This window comes from Syngnathoides biaculeatus, chromosome 18 (assembly GCF_019802595.1).
Source record: "Syngnathoides biaculeatus isolate LvHL_M chromosome 18, ASM1980259v1, whole genome shotgun sequence".
In the NCBI taxonomy this organism is placed as follows: Eukaryota; Metazoa; Chordata; class Actinopteri; order Syngnathiformes; family Syngnathidae; genus Syngnathoides; species Syngnathoides biaculeatus.
Window position 1 is genome coordinate 11,441,234 of NC_084657.1, and position 16,887 is coordinate 11,458,120.

At 45.1% G+C, this 16,887-nt stretch overlaps 3 protein-coding genes across 5 annotated transcripts; 1 reads left to right on the forward strand and 2 right to left on the reverse strand.

Annotated features, from left to right (window-relative positions):
* Positions 1-1,161: 1,161 nt before the first annotated feature.
* On the reverse strand, positions 1,162-5,986 carry LOC133491747 (uncharacterized). Its single transcript, XM_061803306.1, has 2 exons — positions 5,741-5,986; positions 1,162-4,471 (listed from the first exon to the last, which is right to left on the reverse strand). The coding sequence occupies exons 1-2, from the start codon at positions 5,984-5,986 to the stop codon at positions 2,537-2,539; spliced, it is 2,181 nt and encodes a 726-aa protein (XP_061659290.1). The 3' UTR covers positions 1,162-2,536.
* On the forward strand, positions 5,876-12,303 carry vps26c (VPS26 endosomal protein sorting factor C). 2 transcript variants are annotated; one of them, XM_061803313.1, is made up of 8 exons: positions 5,876-6,016; positions 7,705-7,848; positions 8,071-8,220; positions 8,414-8,494; positions 9,946-10,020; positions 10,103-10,253; positions 10,403-10,555; positions 12,188-12,303. In XM_061803313.1, exons 2-8 carry the CDS (start codon positions 7,774-7,776, stop codon positions 12,268-12,270), a joined length of 768 nt encoding a protein of 255 aa, XP_061659297.1. In that variant the 5' UTR covers positions 5,876-6,016; positions 7,705-7,773; the 3' UTR covers positions 12,271-12,303. The 2 variants fall into 2 exon arrangements, with proteins under 2 accessions (XP_061659297.1, XP_061659296.1); XM_061803312.1 differs by lacking the exon at positions 5,876-6,016 and adding an exon at positions 6,748-6,946.
* A 9-nt stretch (positions 12,304-12,312) lies between these two features.
* On the reverse strand, positions 12,313-15,629 carry LOC133491748 (uncharacterized). Of its 2 annotated transcripts, none has more exons than XM_061803308.1 (2): positions 15,391-15,629; positions 12,313-14,318 (listed from the first exon to the last, which is right to left on the reverse strand). In XM_061803308.1, the coding sequence occupies exons 1-2, from the start codon at positions 15,622-15,624 to the stop codon at positions 12,591-12,593; spliced, it is 1,962 nt and encodes a 653-aa protein (XP_061659292.1). In that variant the 5' UTR covers positions 15,625-15,629; the 3' UTR covers positions 12,313-12,590. The 2 variants fall into 2 exon arrangements, with proteins under 2 accessions (XP_061659292.1, XP_061659291.1); XM_061803307.1 differs by having other exon boundaries at positions 12,313-14,405.
* Positions 15,630-16,887: the final 1,258 nt, after the last annotated feature.

Below are 16,887 nucleotides of genomic sequence, written 5' to 3' on the forward strand. Positions count from 1 at the left end.
TCATAAGATACCTGAAAATAGGGCAGAGTATTAGTCTAGAAAAAATGACCAATACCTTCAAATTTTTATCCTACACGGAGCGTTATAGCACACCTCCAAACGTTTATGTACAAATGACGAAAATGACTGCTCAACTTTAAAGTGCATCAGTGCTCCAATGAAGGACCATATATGTTCAACGCTAAAATCCATTACCCGCTTTCAATTTTTGAATTTCTCTTCATTTTGCTTTTCAGCAAAAACACTTTTTAGTGTATAACCTTTTTCAAATTAACTTATTTGAATGGCAAACTGCCTCTTCTTCCTTGACTAATTATGTCCAGGTGACAATAGAGGTATGTATTTTACACTACTGTATTGTATAACCAAAAAAATGTAAACAAAATCACCAATTTTGTAACAGTCGGTTTCGGTGCGAGTTTATTGGTCTTGCCTCCCCACTCCGCTGGCGTCACAAATTAGACGCTTGATGCAACTGTCACGCTTTGATTGGGAATCAAAGAGGGATGATAATTTTTTGCAGATTCGTGGGATTCCGAGTTTTTTCAGCTGAAAATGTCATTTTTGTGAAATGCGTAAATCAGTTGATCGCTATTTTTGATTATCGGGATATTCACTCTGTCAACATTTCATAGAGAAGCATTCTGCTTACTACTGCAGTTATAACTTATAGACACACGTAACGCATGTTATCGAGCGGTCTGCATGTTTCGTCAGTACGGCGAAAGTCTTGGGAGCAAAAAGATGAAGATCGTGCCGGGGAAATTGATTAAAAACTGTTTGATATGGGCACGGCTTGAAAAAAGTGTAACCGTGCAGATAGGAACGAAAACTGTATCAACGTGTCTAACCCAACACATGCAAAAAAGTGGACGTTCCCGGCAAAGTGCTGTGCACTCGTGTTCCGATATGATCAATTATGGAATCCGAGGAGCAAAAAAAATATCCAGCATATCCAAACCAGGAAACGCAAAGGTAAGGTGAACGTAAATTTCTCAAATATTATATAATTGACAACTGTTAATACGATTAGGCCTATCTATAGCACTGGCCCTGTTGATCATGCATTTTATTGCTCACTTTTATATTTCTCATATATATATATATATATATATATATATATATATATATATAAAATATTGTTATTCTGAAGTCTAACTTGTAAGTGCAGTAGCCTGTTTGATATAAATTTTACTGTACATTTTTATGTCTAAAGTTTGGCAAAATTAATTTGGTTGTTTGGACTCATATTTTAAGTTTTCAAAATGTTATGATTGCCCTGTATTTACACTGTTATAAGTAACCAGGTCACCATTTAACAGTGTGTTTTATCAAAAAAAAAAAACAATTTGGAGAAGGCAGACATTTTCAATGTTTTTCCAAATTGGTCATTCTCATCCCTGATTAAAACATTGCTGAAATGTGTAATGTGGTGCAAATTTTTTTTTTTTTTTAGAATATATTATAAAGCATGCTCTACTATACAGTTCTATAACTGGGGGGTTTTCCTTTTCGAGTGGCTCGGGTGTCGTGTCCAGCAGATATCACATCTGGATATATAAAAAGGAGGCTGTTTCCTTAGAAGTACGGGAAATGTCAAGCAACACTTGCAGACTATAAAATCACCGGAGATTTGAACAATTTCATTTTTTTTTTTATCCCTCAAATCCTCCGCTCGTGCTCGTGGGTTTCACGTTTTACCGCATTCTGCGAGCTGCGCTTTAAAGGCGGATACACTTCCAACTGTTAGCGGGCGATCGCGCAGGGCGCAAAAACCTTATTGTCTCGTGCAGTGTGCCGAGCAGTACTTGGTCCCATCGCTAATATACACAGTGCTACAGTAATAAATATTATCAATAGAAGCTAAAAGATAATGGTATGCACAATTGTAAACGTACATGGTACAAATATACAGTGGTACCTTGACTTACTGGTTGAATTAATTCTGTAACCGAGTTTGTCACGCACAATTCATCTTAAATATTTTATATTTTTAATGTGTTGTTGTCATTATACAGGAACACTAATTGAACACTCTAAATTGCCCCTAGGTGTGATTGTGAGTGCGACTGTCTCCGTGTGCCCTGCGATTGGCAGGCAACCGCTTCAGGGTGTACCCCGCCTCCCGCCCGTTGACAGCTGGGAGAGGCTCCAGCAGTCCCTGTGACCCTCGTGAGGATAAGCGGTCAAGAAAACAGATGGAAATGATATAGTATTTGTGTGTTCAATGTGTGGCGATAGAGGGCCCGGCCTAGTGAGTGACATCACAAGCTCGAGTCGGGTTGGCCGGTTAGTCTTGAGTGGTGGCCTACAGCAGTTCCTTGCGAGTGTTCTCAATTTGTGTTTCGAGGACCCCCCCGCACAATCGATCAGCATGTAACTTGAAAAACTCCGAATTTGTGTTACTCGCAAGTAAAGGCACCACCGCATAACTGCAAACACGTGTCGTAAAAGCAGATCCACACAGCGGTGCAGTTCGGCAGACGCGTCGGTAAATTACTCTTGAAAGGAAGAGAAAGAAGGTGACGGCATTTGTTCACGTGGAGCGGGAACAGAGCTTGGCAACGGACGAGAAGAAGCCGGGACCCTTGCTGGCTTTGGGCTGTTCCCGGAGTGTTTGAAGTTGGGTTTGGAGGTGCTTGAAGACGGCGTCGTCGAAAGATGCCTCGTCGGCCATCACCACCTCCACCAGTTTACTCGGCGAGCCGAAGTGGGTCATGAGCTTCTTCACCACCGGCGTGATCACCTCCTCGAGGTTGTCCACTGTGTCTATGTTGTCTATGTGCTGCGGGCTGATCTCCTCCACGGCCCTGCACGACAGGTGCTCCACGACCACCATCAGGGCGTCCGTCTTGAGGGACTTCTTGCACTTCCTGGGCAGCCGCTGGCCGAGCTGCGTGGCCAGCGTGTAGGCCAGGAGGCGAGTCAGCTTCACGTTGAAGGACGCCGTGCGCTTGCACACGGAACTGACGTTGGACATCTGCCCTGGAACGTCTTGAGGCGCCGAGCGCTGGGAGGTGGCCTGCGTTTGAGATGGCTGTGACTCGGAAGATACGGACAGACTCCTTTGGGTTCGCTCTTCGTCTTTGGGTAGCGTCCTCTGGCTCACTCGGTGCGTCTTCGGGAGGTCCTGGTCTTCGTCCGTGTTGAGGGCCGTGACGACCAATTGGTTGATCTCGCTGACGGCGCCGGACACTTCGTCGGCGTACGTCTCGTCTCCCTGCGGCTCCGTCTCCATCCAGAGGAGGAGCTGCTGCAGGAACCTCCAGGCCGCATCCTCCGTCATAGCGTACAAGACCTCGGGGGAGAACTTCTGACCCCCGTCCCAGTGCTTCTTCCCCCGCCGCCCCCACAGCACCGAGTCCATGAATGGAGTGTCGGAGCGGCTAGAGGGCACCTCGTAAACTTCACTCTGGCAGGACATAAGGTATTCGTACAGGCGGGAGGAGAGATCTTGGGAGAAGCCCCGTAGCTTCTCGTCCATGTAGCGCTTGAGTTTGGCCTCGCGGGCTTCCGGCTCCATCTGGCTGAGGTCGTCGAACATCTTGGCCACCCTGTCTTGGATGGCCTCGAACTCAAACACGGGATTCTGTGATGGCCTGACGTGTAAGGTGCTGGACCTGAAGGCGCGTCCTTTGGCTTCTTTGGGGGACTTTGGTTGATCCGGCCTGAGAGACACCAAACACGCATCTTGGTTCTTGAAGGCGCGCTTGAGTCCTCCCAGCATGCGGGCGAACTGCATGCGGGCGAATTTGAAGAAGCGGAACCTGCGCAGTTTGACGCAGCCGTCCGGACTGGCTTTCTCCTGTGACTTGAAGAAATTCTTCACTTTGTTGGAGATGAGTTTTAAATTGAGATTGAAGCGCGTCAGGCGACTTTCCACGCGGTCGCCGGAACCGCGAAAGGGCTCCTGGATGATGCTTTTGGTGATGTCGAGGGCAGCCACCAGAGCGCTCTCCCTGGCCCCCGGGTCGCTTTTTTGGGTCACTTTCTCCACATCGATTGTGTCGGACTGTTGACTGATTTTATCGTAGTCAACCGATTCATTCGTTGTGAGTTCGTTGGATTTTTCACCTTTACTGGCGCGGGACCACTTTAAGAGGATTCCTTTCACGGCGTCGGTCATGTCGCCGGACTTCATGGCGGAGCGGCCGCACAGCACCACGCACGGCGTGCGCGCTCGGGCGAACACATGCCTCAAATACTCCACGGCCTTCCGGAAGATGGAGGCCAGGTTGGCCACGCTGGACATGGTGCTGCGGATGAAGAGGGTGGGGTCCGACGGCCACTCGGCGGTATTCCGGGCCACGGACACGGCGGACGTCACCCGGTGCTTCACCTCCGACTCCACTAGCGTGGTGAGCTCCACCGCGCCCTCGTACTTCTGCGGCGGCAGGTCCAGGGCGGCGGCGAACGTCTCTGTGATGCACTCGCTCAGCTTTGGACTGCACCGGTCGATGGCATTGCTCACCTGTGGTGGCGGGAAGAAAGCGGGTACGGAGAGTTTTCAGGTAGCTCTTGTTCATCTTGAGTGCTTATTTTTCAGACTCAAAAAAGTAACTAATGTAGAAATACACCTGCTACTTTTTTGTCAGCATCTGGATGACAATACAGTACAAAAAATTATATATATATAGACATATTTAAAGAACTTATTTGTTGTGAAGAAATCCACTGGTTTGCATTAACAGTGTATCCAATAGGTCATGTAATATGTACTCTATTTTGACAATGTGATGTTAGACCCTCTCATTTAATAGTATTTTGAGAAGATTATCGACTATTACGAATTTTCAGGGGAGCTGCCATTTTCGCGAGTCACACGACCGACCTGCGCGGATGTGTGACGTGTTGCGTGCCGCAACAGAGGCTCGATTACATGGGACGCCATTTATGCCCAATGCTGATTTCTCGGATTTATCCTCATATGACGAAGAAATAGTCGTATCAGTTGATCGGGAAGACGGAGGAATACTTCTATATGCACGTAGGTCATGTGACTCGCAGAAACGTCAGTGCCCCTGAAAATTTGTAATTGTCGATAAAAATCTGCTCAAAACACTATTAAATGAGAGGATTTAACATCACATTACTCAAAATAGAGTACATATTACATGACCAATTGGATACGTTGTTAATGCAAACCAGTGGACTCCCCCTTTAACGCTTTGTTCATATGGTGGCCTCAAAACCACCAGCTTCAATAACTTGTGCTTCTAATCTGGAAAAAAATAAACAAAGGTGTTATGGTATATTTTTTTCAGTTATCATGAGAATTCTGCATTATTTTTTGTTAGCAAATCCTACGGGAACTTGTTTTGACAATGAAAGTTGAGGCACTGCTTGCTGGTGCCTGAGAAACATGACATGTTGCTCAAAAAAATTGATTTTTTTTTTTTTTTTTTTTTTTGCACTAGGGTTAGTCCAGGAGTTGAATGCATATTTCTTTACAGAGTCTGCTCCCCCCTTTTTATTCCCCCAGCCAGTCTATTTTTGTACTTCAACTAGACTATATAGCTTGAGTACTAGTCATCTCTTACAGTATTAAAATATTTGTATCTTTAGTACTAAAGTTAAGGACTGGACTGCTGTATTTATTTATTTTTATTCCATAAAAACAGGAGTCGTATTTATACTTGTACTTTTTCCAGTCCCCTCCCCCTCCACACAAGTATTTGTACTTGTTCTGGAGTACAGAGTACTTTTTTTTTTTTTTTTTTTTTTTTGCACCCGCGCTGACCTGAGCCTGAGACGCTTGTCCGCGCAGGTGCTCGCTGATGGCGGGCTGCAGCTGCCGCACCACCTCGGAGGAAATCCTTTGGATCACGTCGCTGATGGTGTCGGCCAGGACGGCCTTGGTCTCCGAGTCGGGGGTCCCAGCCACCAGCAGAGCCCACTGGGCCGCCGAGATGAGATTGAAGCGGGACTTGACCAGCTCCAGGATGGCGTCCACCTTGAGTAAACGGTCCGGCTCCATCTCCGGCATGCTTCGGGGGACAGGAAGGTGACGTCACAGGTTCGGGTCCACTACATTCATGCTGCGCAGAACCGTGAGTACGAACTCATGCATGCACTGGCGGTTCTGGCAAATTGCCCCCGCCGGTGAGGCGCCGGCCTTGATCTTTGTACAAAAGGTGACGTCATCGGCGAGCTCGCAACGTCTCGCTGTGGTCGCTGCATGACCAGCTGTTACGTCACAGCGTGTATGACTTTACTTCCTGTGTTGTAGTCCTCTTGTGTGTTTTCCTCAACTGCTAAATTGGGGGAAACATGTCAGCACTATTTTAATTGTTGATCTACATCACACTTTTTTATTAAGCACTGTGTGAGCGAAATACATTTTTAAAAATATTTTTTTGCGGGATTCAAAGCATAACGACTACCCTAAATGTCAATGGAATGACAAAAATATTGTCAATTTAAGAGAAAATGTGTTGCAACAAATTCCCATTTATTTGGGAGAGGTTTATGTGTTGTGTCACAATTGCTGTATGCCAGATATTGTAATTCCCCCAAAACTAAGGCTTAATTGATTTTGTATATCCACAGTAAGAAATAAATAAAATGAAGTTTTGACTCGATGAAAATGTTGGAAATAAATTTTAGATAAAAAGTATTTCAGTGCATAAAAAAATAAGTAAAGTGAGTGGGGTAACCATGAAGAGGTAAAACGATTGCAATCGTAAACGAGATTACCTGCGCCTTTAATTTGAAACCCTCGTACCGGAAAAGTTTCCGTAGAGATACGGCCTCGTTTCCGCTTACATCCCGGAAGTAACCACACAACCCAGCCAAACTGGTTAATTAACCACCAAGTGAAGTCGTTTTCTTCAGTATGTAACCATTTCCCTCCCCCTCCAACGACTGGGTTGGCGTATGACGACCGGAGATGAGCGTCACGTTAGACATACGACTGAAAAGAGCTAACAAAGTTTATCATGAGGGCGTAAGTTCGTCGAACGTGAAGTGGTTATCATGCTAAGCTAATGGCTGTGTTTTGACAGAAGAATCGCCACCTTCCCTCTGGTCTCATATCATGCACCATCATAATCTTACGAAGAAATGAAAGGAGTTTTATTAGAGGAATAAAGTTATATATATATATTTATTTATTTATTTTTTAAGAACAAAAGGTGTGGTTTTGTTTTCAATTCACTTGGACAAAAAAATAACACTTTTTTTCACTCGTTAAACTTTGCCTCCATTATATTAAAATTATTTTGGCAAAAACGGACTCTTCATGGAAGATGACTTTTTTTTAAAACTGAACCAAATGTGTATCATTTTTAATAGCTAAGGCATTTCATGATTCGCAGCTCTGTTCAAATGCGTAAGAAACTAGAAATTGAGGTCCAGTTGCTGTCGCAAAAAAATCATCCTTGGGATAATAATGCTCAACAATCTATGCCAGAATAGTAATAATAATAGTGCTGTCTTTGTAAAAAGAATCTGTTGTCAAGGCTATTGAATTCCTGCTTATTGGAGTGTTTGGGTGTAATTTGAACTGCATCATGTTTTGAGGTAAATTGAACTGTGTTGTGTTCAATGCTTGCATGCTACTTGAATATATACTTGGAAGAGAAAATGGCAGTTATTTATTTTGTGCGCATTGCCTAACGTGTGCATTTCATTTTTGATTCAATATCAGTAATAGATCACAATGCATCTCCAGAGGCAATACAGGTGTAACTTGTCTTTGTGCAGGAATCGGTGGCTGGCGTCATCGTACTCGCGTGCAAGGAGGCGACGCAGCATCACGGCATCTTCCTCAGCATGGAGGGTCTGGTCAACCTGCAGCTGAGCTCCAAGAGCGTCGGAGTCTTTGAGGCCTTCTACAATTCCGTCAAGGTAATGAACAATAGATAGAATGTTAAAGCGGTCAGGGTCTTTGTTTTATTGGCAAGTTCCTACAGACAGTCACTGAAAGGCATACAGTTTGTTTTCCTTGGAAATTTTGATTTCATTCAGACCAAAACATCCAACAGTTGGATGTGTGTTCAGAAGTTTACAAACTGAAGTTATATACTTTCTGTTCTATTCAATGATTGCATTTGGGTGTCGCTTCCGCAGCCCATCTCGCTGATCAGCTGCGGCATCGAGGTGGCCAAGGCTGGAAAGATCCCAGGAGGCAAGACCGAGATCCCCTTTGAATTCCCCCTCAACCCCAAAGGCAACAAAGCTCTGTACGAGACCTACCACGGGGTCTTCGTCAACATCCAGGTGAGCACAAGACAGAAATATGGATGCTATATTCCATCAAATGCTGGCCATGCCACAGTGAGCTGGAAAGTTAAGACAAATGTCCAGTTTTTCTCCCCATTTGCATCTGCATTCATCCCAAATAATTCTCCTTTATGTGGTTGAAAACTCCACTTTGGCTAGACATCAATTACAATAACCACAAACATTGCAGTACACTCTCCGCTGTGACTTGAAGCGCTCCCTGTTGGCCAAAGACCTCAGCAGAAACTGTGAGTTCATCATGCACTGCCAGGTGAGTAAAAGACATCATCACGCTTCATGACCACGCTATTTTGCGGGGATGCAAACACCTTATTTTTTGTACTGTGTTTTATGTAGATATTTTTTTGCCATTTTTCAAAAACCCTCCAGTACTTTTGCAGTCTATCTTGCTCTCTGTCTCTTCTGTTTAAAGGTGTGTGTATTGTTCAGTGTTTGTTCATATGGTGGCCTCAAACCAACTTCTGACGTTCAGTAACTTGTGCTTCTAATCTGGGGAAAAAAACCAACAGATTTTTACTTATTGTGGAGGGGTCTGGGACGTTGCCCATGCGATGGATGGTGGGGTTGCTATATACCGTATTTTCCGCACTATAGGGTGCACCTAAAAGCCTTTAATTTTCTCAAAAGTTGATGGTGCGACTTATATATGGATCACTATTGAGCCTGTAGTGCAGCTCCACCTAATGGATGCATAACGTAACCCCAACCTCTAACTAGCATCTATTCTAAGCGCCTTATAATGCGGTGTGCCTTATATATGGTAATAAGCCACTCATTGGAGGTGCGCCTTTTAGTGCGGAAAATACGGTACACATTTTTTGTTGTTGTTGGAAGCTGTTGGAAGTGTTCTAGAGTTTCAGGGTTGGTAAATTATGACCTTCGAGCCACATACAGCCCGATCTATATCTTAAATTAATTTAATCTGTCTCACCAGGCACCCTACAGTGGCTATAAAAAAAAAAAAAAAAAAATCTTCACATGGCTGTTCAATTACCAGGTTTTTCTGATATGGTAAATGTGGTTGCACTTTCTCATATAATTGGGAATGTAGCTGTGTTATGAATTAACCATTTCAAATTCAGGTTAAATGGGAGTTAGCACACACCTGCCACCATTTAATGTGGATCAGAGAAACCCCAATTAAAGTTCAGATGTTCTAACAGGCTTTTTTTTTTTTTTTTTCTTGCACAAGCCTGAAGATTTTGTGCTACACTGTCTGCTGTAGTGGACTGTTCGTAATATTAAATTACTATATTAGTATTAGTAAAAGAAGCCTCAAAACATGATGCCGCCACCCCCGTAACTGATTTATACTAATCAAAAATAGTAGCAACTTTACATGTACGTTTAAAAAAATTTTGTAAATAATTATTAAATTTGTCATTGAACTACTAATAACTCAATTCTAAGTATATACTGTAGATGCATTTTAAAAAAATTATAATTTTACACATAATAGCCGCAAATGGGGGAAATTCTTTGGTCAGAGAGATTTGTTTACTTCAGTTAATCTCAGCACTCAATATATGAATGTTTTATCTGAATTCCACATTCCACCATTCAACAGGATAACTAGCAGGCTTAGCACTCAAAAAACTATATATACACCATATACCTTAATTGTGTCACAAAAATGGGAAGACTGTCTTTATCTTTTGCAAAAATACATACATACAAATAAGATTTTGTCTCGATTTTTAGCCACAGAAAGGTAACATCAGCGCCAACCCGGTCAACTTCACGATCACTCCGGACACCCTGCAGAACAGCCGCGAGGTGGCACCAACCTTTGAGTCATTTCCTGTCGCTACGTTTCTGTCAAAAGTCATACTCACGCGTTGGTCACCTGTATCCTCAGCGGAGTTTGCTGCCAAAATTTCTCATCCGAGGCCACCTGGACAACACCACTTGCGTCGTAAGCCAGCCCCTGACCGGAGAGGTGATGGTGGAGACCTCCGATGTTCCCATCAAGAGCATCGAACTGCAGTTGGTTCGAGTGGAGACCTGCGGTGAAGTCGTCCACCTCCTTCCTTAATTGATGTTGCTCGAGTTTGTTATATTTTTCAGAAAGGGACATTCCCCACGCAATCATTTTCCATCGTCAGCCACATTTCCTCCAACATCCCCGTGCTTATGTTTTTTGTATTTTTCGGAGCAGGCTGCGCCGAAGGCTACGCCCGAGATGCCACAGAGATCCAGAACATCCAGATAGCCGAGGGCGACGTGTGCCGTGGGCTGTCTATTCCCATTTACATGGTGTTCCCCAGGCTATTCACTTGTCCCACCCTGGAGACCACCAACTTCAAAGTCGGTCAGTAGGTCCTTGAACTCCACAAGAGTATTTAATCGACAACGACGAGCTGATGATGTGTTGGGTCATGTTTACAATGTGCAGTTGTACCGTAATTCCCGGCCTACAGAACGCACCTGGTTGCAAGCCTCACCGAGTACATTTGTAAAGGAAATACCATTTGGTACATACATACGCCACAGGTGTGTAAAAGCCGCAAGTGCCCACATTGAAACACGAGATATTTACAAAGAATGACGGTACACGGTAAGTTAACGCTAGCGCACTAACCCCGGTAAATATCACTGAAACACGCCAGTAACATAGCAGCAACATACTAGCAAAGCGCTAACGCTAGCACAGCGCTAACAGGGCCGGTAAAGGTCACCTCCTCGGCACATACACTGTATATTCCACCGATCTCATTCTTACCTTTTCTGCTCGAGCGCCCCCTTGCGGCCGTTGGGAAAAAATGCATAAATTAGCCGCATCACCGCAAAAACTGCTGGGTCGAAAGCGTGTGGAAAAAGTTGCGGCTTGTAGGCCGTAATTTACGGTAACTATCTCAGGCAAACCTTTGTGCTTAAGGGCCATTTTATTTTTAAAACATGCATGTGGGCCAGGTCTTTTGTAGAAATATTAGGTAAATATGTAAAATCATAAAATATGAACCATTTTTAAATACAGACATACATACAAATCCCAAATTTGTAAACTTTCTTGCAGCAAAATGTTTCTAGCTTTTTCTGTTCTTTAGAACATGGGTTGGGTTCACCAAATATCTCACCAAAAAGCTGAGAAAAAAATAAAAATCAAATAAAACGGACTGCAGCGTTAACATTTTTGCTTTTGTAACCTCTCAAACTATAAAACACAAGCCCAACAAAGGGATTTTGATGGCAAGATTATTTATTTACAGTGATATACATCCATGAGCGACGGTGACTCACTGCACGGCTCGTGTTTCTTTTATATGATATTCTTCTTTTACATTTTCACATTCTTTATACCCTGCAAACCCTTTCTACCACACGACAACATACTGTCCGACTGGCGGTGTGTTGCCATTTCTCTCACATAATCGACGTGACGGGCTGAGAGCCCCTGCATAATTCTACTTAAAAACGGCACTGATGTTAATTACAAAGTGATGCAATGGCGTCATCTACAGGGATCAGTTTATCATTCGCTCTTCCATGCCCACCTGTTGAAAAACTTACCTGACGTGTATGCGGGTGGGGATTGCATTCTAGTTGAGGAATATAAACATCCACGCAGTGAATGAGTTGAATAAGAGCGCATTTTGGAAAAATGTCTTATTCGTGAAGCAAATATTACAGGACTCCCAGTTATGTAAATGCTTGATGGCCTTCTCTTTTTCCACCTTGACCCTTTCAAACAATCGTGGTCAGATTTTGTAACAATTGTTCCCGTAGAAATGATCTGGGCCTTTTATAAGCATTCACATTATTAAGTCAGTGTTAAAATATAAATTTGTTACTTTTCCACTAGTTGGAGTATCCACTTTAGCGTGGTAGTAGAAAGGGGGGTAAAAAAAAAAATCCACACCACGTCGGTGGGACTCATTATGATCATCCACTCGGGCATTTTGTAGTTTGTATGCTGAGCTAAACTACATTTCTTTCCCCGCAGAGTTCGAAGTCAACATTGTGATCGTGCTCCACGACGACCACCTGATCACCGAGAACTTCCCTCTGAAGCTGTGCAGGGTCTGAGATTTGTGTGGATGAATAAAACAGTTAAGAATCCAGGTTTGATTCATTTAATTCTTAAAAAAAACAAAAAAGAAATGTCTTTGAAAGTGCCCCTTTTCAGTTTTGAATGAAGCATTGAGGTCACTTCTAAAGCACAGTATGTACATATGTGTTAGAAATGTGAACCAGCAACTCCAGCGGAAGTGAGCGATTGTTCTCAATATCTCTCACTTAGCCTGTCATCGTATTTTGGCACATTTTGGTTCACAACTCCACCTGAGACGTTCCAGTTTGTGAAAGTCAATTGATGTGGAAAAACCCGACGGATATTTCGGGCGCGATCAACGACACGGGTAGCAGCACATTATGGACGACAAAGCGCCCTTTGGCACACCTCTGGGGGCTTTAAGTTGGACTTCGAGATGTTTCATAACGACGTCGTCAAAAGAGGCGTCGTCCACCGTCACGGCCTCCACCAGTTTATCCGGCGTGCCGAATTCAGCCAGCAGCTTTTTCACCACTGGCACGATGACCTCCTCCAGGTTGGCCAGCGTCTCGATATTGTCCATGTGGCCCGGGCCGATGTCCTTCAAGGCCCTGGACGACAGATGCTGCACGACCAGCATCAGGGCTTCCGGCTTCAGGGACTTTTTGCACTTCCTGGGCAGGCGCTGGCCCAGCTGCACGGTCAGCGTGAAGGCCAACACCTCACTCAAGTCCTTCAAGGACAGGGGTTCGCCGTCGGAAGATGCCGAGGTCCTCGTTTGGCTTTCGGGAAGGTACGAGGAACATTTTAGGCTGCCATCTTTTAAGACCTCGTTTAAAGGTGTTTCTCGAGAAATCTCTTCTTCCGAGTCCTGGCTGGTGTTGAGGGCGGTGACAACCAGCTGGTTGATCTCACCGACGGCGCCGGAGACTTCATCGGCGTACGTCTCTCCGTCCTCCGTCTCCATCCAGAGGAGGAGCTGCTGCAGGAACCTCCAGACCACGTCCTCCGTCATGGCATACAAGACCTCCGGAGAGAACTTCTGTCCGCCGTCCCAGTGCTTCTTCCCCCGCCGCCCCCACAGCACCGAGTCCATAAAGGGCGTATTGGAGCGGCTGGATGGCACCTCATAGACTTCGCTTTGACAGGACATGATGTACTCGTACAGGCGAGAGGTGAGTTCCTGAGAAAAGCCCCGCAGCTTCTCGTCCATGTAGCGTTGGATTTTGGCCTGGCGGACTTCGGGCTCCATCTTGCTCAGGTCTTCGAACAGCTTTGCGACCATGTCTTGAATGGCCTCGAACTCGAACACGGGATTCTGCGACGGCCTGACGTGTAAGGTGCTGCTCCTGAAGGTGCCTCTGGGGGACTTCGGCTGATCGGGTCTGAGGCACACCAGGCACCCTTCCTGATTCTTGAAGGCTCGCTTGAGGCGTCCCAACATGCGCGTAAACTGCATGCGCGCAAATTTAAAGAAACGTAACCTGCGCATTTTGTTGACGTTCGGACAGGCGTTCTCCTGCGACCGGAAGAAACTCTTGACTTTGTTGGAAATAAGCTTCAGGTTGAGGTTGAAGCGCGTCAGTCTTTCTGCACGGTCCCCGGAGCTGAGCAAGGGTTCTTGAATGATACTTCTGGTGATGTCGAGCGCGGCCAACTTAGCACTGTGCAAGACCTCTGAATCGGAATCGCTCACCACCTCCAAGTTGTCCTGCTCGGAGTTTTCGCTCAATTTCTCCACGTCGATGATGTCAGCGGCGTTGACTTTCTCACCCTTACTGGCGCGAGACCACTTTAAGAGGATTCCGCTCACTGCCTCAGTCATGTCGCTGGCTTTCATGGTGGAGCGGCCGCACAGCACCACGCACGGCGTGCGTGCCCGAGAGAACACCTGCCCCAAATAATCCACAGCTTTCCGGAAGATGGAGGCCAGGTTGCCCACGCTGGACATGGTGCCGCGGATGAAAAGGGTGGGGTTCGACGGCCACTCGAGGGCGTTCCGGGCGACGGACAAGGCTGACGTCACCCGGTGCTTCACCTCCGACTCCACTAGCGTGGTGAGCTCTCCGGCGCCCTCGTACTTCTGCGGTGGGAGGTCCAGGGCGGCGGCGAACGTCTCGGTGATGCATTCGCTTAACTTTGGACTGCACCGGTCGATGGCGTTACTCACCTGTGGTGGTGGGAAGTGGTCATTTTTTTGTTTTTTTTGTTTTAAATGTACGAGTTTACTCCTCACAATAATGTAAATGTTTTATATCGATTTTATGGGACAACTATAAAGAAATGTACAGCTTCTGTAACTGTAAATTAGCTGACCCCTTCAAAACAAACATCGTCTTAACTGCTGGCAGCAAAAATGAGTACACTTCGGAATGAGTATGTAAATTGGGGCCCAATTATCCATTTTCTTTCCAGACGTCATGTGATTTTGTTTATGATACAAAGCCACAAGGTTGTGCAAATGACGAGAGCGTGTTAAAATTGATGTTATCTCGCCGAGCAGTTTAGCAGGACAGATTCCACTAAGAACGGGCCGTACCATGGTCCCACGTGGTTGAGGGCATGCCGTAACGTCACATTCAAAGAAATCGGTCCATGTGCATTGCACATTCCATCAAATTGGTCTGCGTAGATGTTTTACCAGAAAGAGGCCCCTAAAAAGTAATGCATAAGAAAGGCCACTATTTGCTGAAGACCAGACAACTGACATGGACTACCGGAACTAGGCCGCACGGCAATATTCAAGCATGATACAGTACCGCCTCCTACCCACTTCCAAGGCAACAGAATCTGAGGGTAAAGGTGATAAAACCTGCTTCAGACCTTAACCCTACTGAGCATCTGTATGGCATCCTCAATCGGATGTCATCACAGAGCAGTAGAAGAGGATTTTATGCCTAGGACTGTTAATTTAGTGCTGAAATATCATAGGGTCCAAAAAATAGACACTTTGGGGACAGCTTGGACATTTCCACTGGGGGGTGTACTCACTTTTGTTGGCAGTAGTTTAGACATCAAGGGTGAGTTTGCAATATTCATTAAAACTCAGTAAGACCTGGCAGACCTTGATAAGAAACCACCATTTTTTTTGTTGTTGTCTGTAATTTCTATCAGTTTGCAGCATACGAGTACCCCCCCAACCCCCCAGCTCTGACCTGGGCCTGGGACGCTTGACTGCGCAGGTGCTCGCTGACGGCGGGCAGCAGGTGCTTGACCACGTTGGAGGAGATCCTCTGGATCATGTCGCCGATGGTGTCGGCAATGATGGCCTTGGTCTCCGAGTCGGGGGTCCCCGCCACCAGCAGCGCCCACTGGGCCGCGGAGATCTGCTCGAAGCTGGCTTTCACCAGCTCGAGGATGACTTCCTTGGGGAAACTTTCAGCCTCCATCTCTTTGATGGCCGGGAGGAGATTTCACGGGTCGGACGACGTCATCGATTTTGACGACCGGTGACCCGAAAAGTCAAAATCTCAGTGGGGAGGATAAAAGTTGTGATGAGATTCAAAAGGTCCTCATTTATTATTTAACAGAGTGTCCAAAGTGGATTCTGAAGGAGAAATAACAATTAAAAAAATGATGGAAAATCATTGATGCTGAGTAATGCAATGCTAACCTCATTTTATTGCTTTTACTTTTAGATTTTTAAATATTGACTTAAGCCTCACTCCTGTGAAAAGTAACTCAGAAACAACTCGAAAGCAAAGAAATTGCTATATTTCTAATCAGTGCCCTTGTTTTTATGCTTTCAAAATGCATAAATTGAAGCTACAGTCACCCACGAACAAGTTGCAAGTGAAGATCCTTCACATCGCAAAACATTTCCAAGGGAGGAAAAAATATATACATTGCACTTATGCGATATTGTCAATTGTTTTTGAGACCTGGAAAATTATGCTATAATTTAGCCCCTCAACCGTTAGCATTCACTAGAAATAAAAACAAGACAAAAGGGTGAATTGTATCATTATTATAAATCTGGTCAATCACTTTCTTAACTCGGAGTGCAGCATGTTAATATACCAAATGTTAATTCGTGCGTTTTTATTTAGACATTTTCTAACGTTCATATTTCACGTATCACCGCAAAACCGGAAGTTAGACTTGTGCATTATTTGTAGCTTCACATTTATGCAGCGCTGCTTGACGGTTGCAAAGTCCAACGAATTGTGAACTTATGTGCGCATAATTTAATGTTTTACTCACCTGTGTAGCCGATAAACACAGCGAGCGCCCTTTACAGCATTGTAAGAATTGAAATAGATGATAAATGGATCGTTTGTGTGACTCTTTTTCCAGAAGCGGTGTAACAAGAGGGCGACAACACAGGAGGCAAAGTCGCGGACTCACATTCAAAGTGTGACGTCACGGCGAATGACAGGCGACTACAGGCGGACGTCACGCTCCGCTCGTGACGTCAACTTTTGTCCAAAGGTGAAGGCAGACGCCGCGCGTGTGTGTGCTATTTTAGTGGAGCCGGAGATGTGACGTCACAGCCCGGCCGCCCGGCGCTCGAGATGGATGCGTGAATAACACAAGGTTTTTTTTTCTTTTTTTTTTTTTAATATGATTTTTGTGTACACCGTATGTCTTTCAAATGATGAGCCGTGCTTTGGAGGCGTGAGTGTTTATAGAAAATAGAGATGCAAATGTTT

What these genes read in the sequence shown, in the direction of transcription:
- vps26c (XM_061803312.1), top strand. Translation starts at nt 6,890, where the DNA reads ATGAGCGTCACGTTAGACATACGACTGAAAAGAGCTAACAAAGTTTAT. An exon ending in ACAAAGTTTATCATGAGGGC is followed by an intron (nt 6,947 to 7,704) that starts GTAAGTTCGTCG and finishes GTCTTTGTGCAG; the next exon opens with GAATCGGTGGCTGGCGTCAT. An exon ending in AGTTCATCATGCACTGCCAG is followed by an intron (nt 8,495 to 9,945) that starts GTGAGTAAAAGA and finishes CTCGATTTTTAG; the next exon opens with CCACAGAAAGGTAACATCAG.
- LOC133491748 (XM_061803307.1), bottom strand. Translation starts at nt 15,624, where the DNA reads ATGGAGGCTGAAAGTTTCCCCAAGGAAGTCATCCTCGAGCTGGTGAAA. An exon ending in GTCAAGCGTCCCAGGCCCAG is followed by an intron (nt 14,406 to 15,390) that starts GTCAGAGCTGGG and finishes CCACCACCACAG; the next exon opens with GTGAGTAACGCCATCGACCG.
- LOC133491747 (XM_061803306.1), bottom strand. Translation starts at nt 5,986, where the DNA reads ATGCCGGAGATGGAGCCGGACCGTTTACTCAAGGTGGACGCCATCCTG. An exon ending in GACAAGCGTCTCAGGCTCAG is followed by an intron (nt 4,472 to 5,740) that starts GTCAGCGCGGGT and finishes CCGCCACCACAG; the next exon opens with GTGAGCAATGCCATCGACCG.